The following is a 4,855-nucleotide window of genomic DNA, read 5'->3' on the forward strand; positions in this document are numbered from 1 at the left end:
GTGCATATTCATCAATTCCTGTCCATTTCATTCATATTCATCAAGCCCTGGCCATTCCATGCATATTTATCAATCAGTCCCTTTCACTCATATTCATCGATTTTGATGCATATTCATTGATTCCTGTGTAATTCATGCATATTTACCGATTTTCAGCCATTTCTGGCATATTCATCTTTTTCATGCATTTTATACATTTCATTGTTTTTGTGCATATTTATTGATTCTCGTCCATTTTATACACACTTATTAAACACATTTCAATTTCCTTTTTCCTCACTTTTTCGAGATAGTGCTTTGATCTTTCAATATGATCACTCCAACCAGAAAAGGAAAACCAACTTTGAACTTCATAGGCACTTTGACCGTAAACAAAAAATCAGAAATCTGTCTCACTTCTAAGGTTTCACAACTTTATTCATAAAAATGTCAAAGGTAAAATGTACAGGACTCTTCTTAACTTCGAACTGCGGGAAATGGCGAATTACAAGCGTACAAAACAACTAAATTTAATATTTATACAGTGTTGTCTTGGAAAGCTACTCATGACAAAAAAAAAGCCTTTATTCTCAAACACTCAAGCCTTAAATATTATATTTAACGATGAAATCGAGAGGTAAATGACTTGATTTGGAACCGTGATTATTAATAATAAACCTAGAGAAATGCGTTCTCATGAAGTTTTCCTGTAACTGTTAATGAATAAGAAATGTTCTTATTGCAAATGCGTTGATTTGACATAAACGCAGTCTGAATAACTCTAAGAGCTAAGGCAACAAGTGAAGTTTTCTTTTTTACAAGGTCATCTACTCGTTCAGCTGGCACAACAGAGCTGTACCCTTTTCAATCCAGAAGTTGGACGGTAGATCAGTTGGTAGATAAACAGCAACAACGAAGTTTGTGGAATGACCTAAAAATACAACGGCACATGTTTAAATTAACCCAACAAAATCACTTTGGGGTAAACCCTGCATCTAACTGACAATGTTGTTTATTTCTCACTTCAGAGCGTGTAAAGATATCACCACCAGTAATAAAAAAATGAGGTAAAAGAGGACCTTTTCGCTTCTAAGCAGCAAAATTTTGATTACTGCAAAATTGCTTTGTCCAGAAATCCTCTAGATGCACATCGATTTTATGTGTCACAATATCTACTCATACAAGTGTTTACTTGACGTTTGCACTTTAAGTGGACTCGACAATGTCGTTCAAAAATATCATTACATATAACCCTTGAGAGAAGTACTGAACAAAAGACGAACTCTAAATTTTGCAGGTAACTAGTTTGTTACGTCCCACTGAAGGGCCTGTTAATCTCCTACGAAGGAATGGACTCCACAGCAAGACTCGTAAGCAAGGTACTGAACTTACCAGTGGTGGACAAGACACCAGCACGGGCAGACGTTTTGTACAGCGGACTCGTGTAAAGCGAGGAATCCGGGATGTAGTTCATTCGAGGCTCCATATGCAAGATGGGACAATGCTACAACGAAATATACACAAAAAGGTAAAGCTTTGAGGACATTTGACCATAGCAAATTGAGATTCAATACTATGCTAATATCTAGTTTACAAAAAAATTAACAAGAGGAGGTTTTAAGTCTATAAATCCTTAAGAGACCATAAAATAAAAACTATAAAAAACAACCAGTTAAAACAATTGAACACATAAATTGTTTTGTAACAAAATAGTTATAATTTGAGTTATTAAGAGTTTTGGTATCAATATGTCCACGGAACGTTACCCAGCCTTTTCGTTTTAAATTCAAGCTAAACGCCTCTTTCAAGTTAAAGCTACAACAACACAAACAAGATCGATACACGAAACACTACTCTTGAAATTCCTTACATTAGTCTATGTTGCTGCTTACCGGGTTCATCTCGCCATCTAGTGCATCCCCAAGCATCATCTTCTCGTCATCCCATCGCGCAGCATCCAGGAAAAGACCGTGAACCAATACACCATCCTCAGGCGACTCGATTTCCTCGTCCATTGGCAAGGCTTCGTCTGGGTCGATTTTAGCTCTGGCCTCGCTCACGTCTTCTTGGTTGCGGTAATGGGGAAGCACATTGAAGTGGAACGATAACTGATCAATCGGCAGATTGTACTTCCGAGCGTGGTTTTGAAGTGTGCCAGTCAAGAAACCTGCAAAAACAGAGATTGTCGTCATACACTCTTGGACTCCTCTACTAAGCTTCCAACTCTCAAACATTACTTTAGCAATTTGGACCACGGTTAAACTCACGAGAGTTTCAATATCGCTTTATGATGATACTACAGGCCTCAGTTATTCGAAGGGTGGATAGCGCTATACACTGGATAAATTACTATCCACTGGAGAACTCAATAGGTTTTTTTTTGGTGTTTATCCGCTGGACAGTGATTTATCCCGTGGAAAGCGTCATCCACCTTTGGAACAACAACCGAGGCCTGGAAACTAGCTTTTTATCTCTGCTAAACCAACGTTTACGATCTAAGGCAACGCTTTTCCGCAATTGTAAAAACTGCTTCTTACCTTGAGGATAAAAGAAACCGGAGATCCAGAACGACTTCGGCGCACCAAACTCAATCCATTGCTATGATTGTTATAAAAATCAAATCAAATCAGCATTTATCATCTTTAAGCTAACATCGATTCTTTTTAAGTTTACCTAGTCCTCAAAAGACATTTCAATCCAACAGTAAAGCTTCCCAATATCAAGGAGGAAAGCGGGAGAATACTTATTTCTAGATATTTCAAAATACAAGTGTACTCATACATGGTTTGATGCGACTCCTGTTTCAAGACAAAAGAATTTAATATACCAAGTAACAATTCATGATCCCAAACTTTTTACTCTCTTACTAGGTCTTAAGTCCTACCTACGTATGCTGCAGTCATTAAACTTTAAACTGAGTAACATCCAACCACATCCGATTGTCCAACTGGTTACAGTGTGAACCCAACCCTTCAACTATGCTCTTAAAACACGATGGTTTTCACAAGGCTAAAATCAAATCTGTGATTGCTTCATAAAGCATTCCTTAAAGGCCGAGTGGACCCAAGGGCGAACTGAGCACACCAGATGACAACTTCGAACGAACCAGCAAAAGCAAGGAGAGTGAAATAGATCACGTATGTTACCTATTACTAGGCATCATAACAGCTTCTATCGTTTTCAAAATGCAAGTCAGCTTCTTCTTTTTTTATTTTTATTTTTGTTTTTGTTTTGGGTGAGCAATCCACTCACACTGTACTTCACGACAGCTGCTATAGGACCCGAAAGAAAACACTACTTACCGCTATAAACATGCATCGAAGAAGCAAGTCTTTGACCCAGGAGCCCAGAGGCTTGAGTGATGGATAGGCAGCATTGGACCACATGGAGGGAACCTGGTAAAAAGTGAATTAGGTCAGCGTTCGAGCAATTCATTAATCTTCATCACTGACATTATTTTCATTGTTACGCATTTGATTCATGATCAAATCCAAAACATTTTTCCACACTCCAAAAATACTTTTATCCATCACAATCGTTATCATACACGCAATGCATTATAACTTATCGTCTTTATTAACCTCGATCGCAAATCACTACCTCACACTACTCATCATGTGTTTCCTTCTTATTCATGCACGTTAATTCTGTATGAAATGAGGAGAATTGATGAGTTTGTATGAGACGCGATAAATATGCATGAAACCAGAAGAATTGCTGAATATGCATTTACACACGATGAATATGTATGAAATAAGGAGAATTGATGAATAGGCATAACACGGGATGAATATGCATAAGATATGATGAATACGCATGAAACACGATGAACATGCATAAAGCACGATGAATATGCAGGAAATGGGGAGAATAGAGCATTTTCGAATTCTCGTGGCTGGACTGGATCTAGCATGGAATGGAGGCTATTGAGGGCAAATCTTTTCAAATGCAAATTAATTTGCCCGCATTAGCCTCCATTTCATGCTAGATCCAGTCCAACCGTTAGAATACGAAACTGGCCTATTGACGAATATGCATGAAAAACGATTGATATGATTTGAACTAATTCAGGCAATGACAATTTGCAAACAAACCTGATTGTTCAGGAAGTTCGTGTAAACTTTATCCAGCTCGAGTGACATCACCACCAGACCCTTGATGGCTTTCTGAAGTTGCTGCAGAGAAGTCTAAAAAGAAACGGGTATAGTAATCAGTGAGTCCCTCGCTGTGTTGTTCTAGGTAGAGTCCTTTCACATTGTAGTCACCTCGGCGTCAATCATCTTTTGGATCTGCCAGGTTCAAGTACGTTTGTATTAACATGTTTGTTAAAGTAAGCTGTATAAAAAATCTGCCCCTTGTTATTTGTAATAACCGAAGCATTGTCGAGATAATACTGTGAAGCACCTAAAAATTGCGAAAAACTTTGTTTAGGTATTTGCCTACCTTGATGACTTTTAAGAGAGAATTAAATCGGTCCACTTCCTGTCCAAGTACAGTAGTCAAGGAATTAACGCGTCCCTTAGCATCAGTCTGAAAATGAAGCAAGCACAATTTAAAAGAAACGAATAGACTGTTTTCATAATTTTTTTCCTGCCTACTCTCGTCAAGACTTTGCATTCCATTATCTCTTTGGTTTCACGATTGTTGTAAACCATATTTGACGATTAGAGCAGGAAAAAAAGGCAGCGTTTTCCCTACCAAACTTAGATATCGACTGAGTTCAACATTAAGGTATACGCCTTAATCCTCTTCACAATTTCAATGCCGGTCAGACAGGTAATAAGAATGAAGAATATTATCAGCTTAAGAGGTATGATCTTGATATAACACCAAATTCTCATAACTACCCAACAAAGAAATCCATCGAGCTAGTTAG

The 4,855-nt window shown here is 37.9% G+C and overlaps 1 protein-coding gene across 1 annotated transcript in view; it reads right to left on the minus strand.

The window, feature by feature from the left end:
• Window positions 1-396: 396 nt before the first annotated feature.
• LOC138056915 (dynein axonemal heavy chain 6-like) overlaps window positions 397-4,855 on the minus strand; it is a 94,440-nt gene continuing 89,981 nt past the window's right edge. Inside the window, 7 exon segments of the mRNA XM_068902865.1 lie at window positions 397-910; window positions 1,372-1,483; window positions 1,872-2,146; window positions 2,517-2,577; window positions 3,282-3,374; window positions 4,074-4,166; window positions 4,423-4,509. Of these exon segments, the coding sequence (XP_068758966.1) occupies window positions 807-910; window positions 1,372-1,483; window positions 1,872-2,146; window positions 2,517-2,577; window positions 3,282-3,374; window positions 4,074-4,166; window positions 4,423-4,509 (825 nt within the window). The 3' untranslated portion in view covers window positions 397-806.

The sequence above is a fragment of the Montipora capricornis genome, chromosome 7 (genome assembly GCF_036669925.1).
Source record: "Montipora capricornis isolate CH-2021 chromosome 7, ASM3666992v2, whole genome shotgun sequence".
NCBI classification, from domain to species: Eukaryota; Metazoa; Cnidaria; class Anthozoa; order Scleractinia; family Acroporidae; genus Montipora; species Montipora capricornis.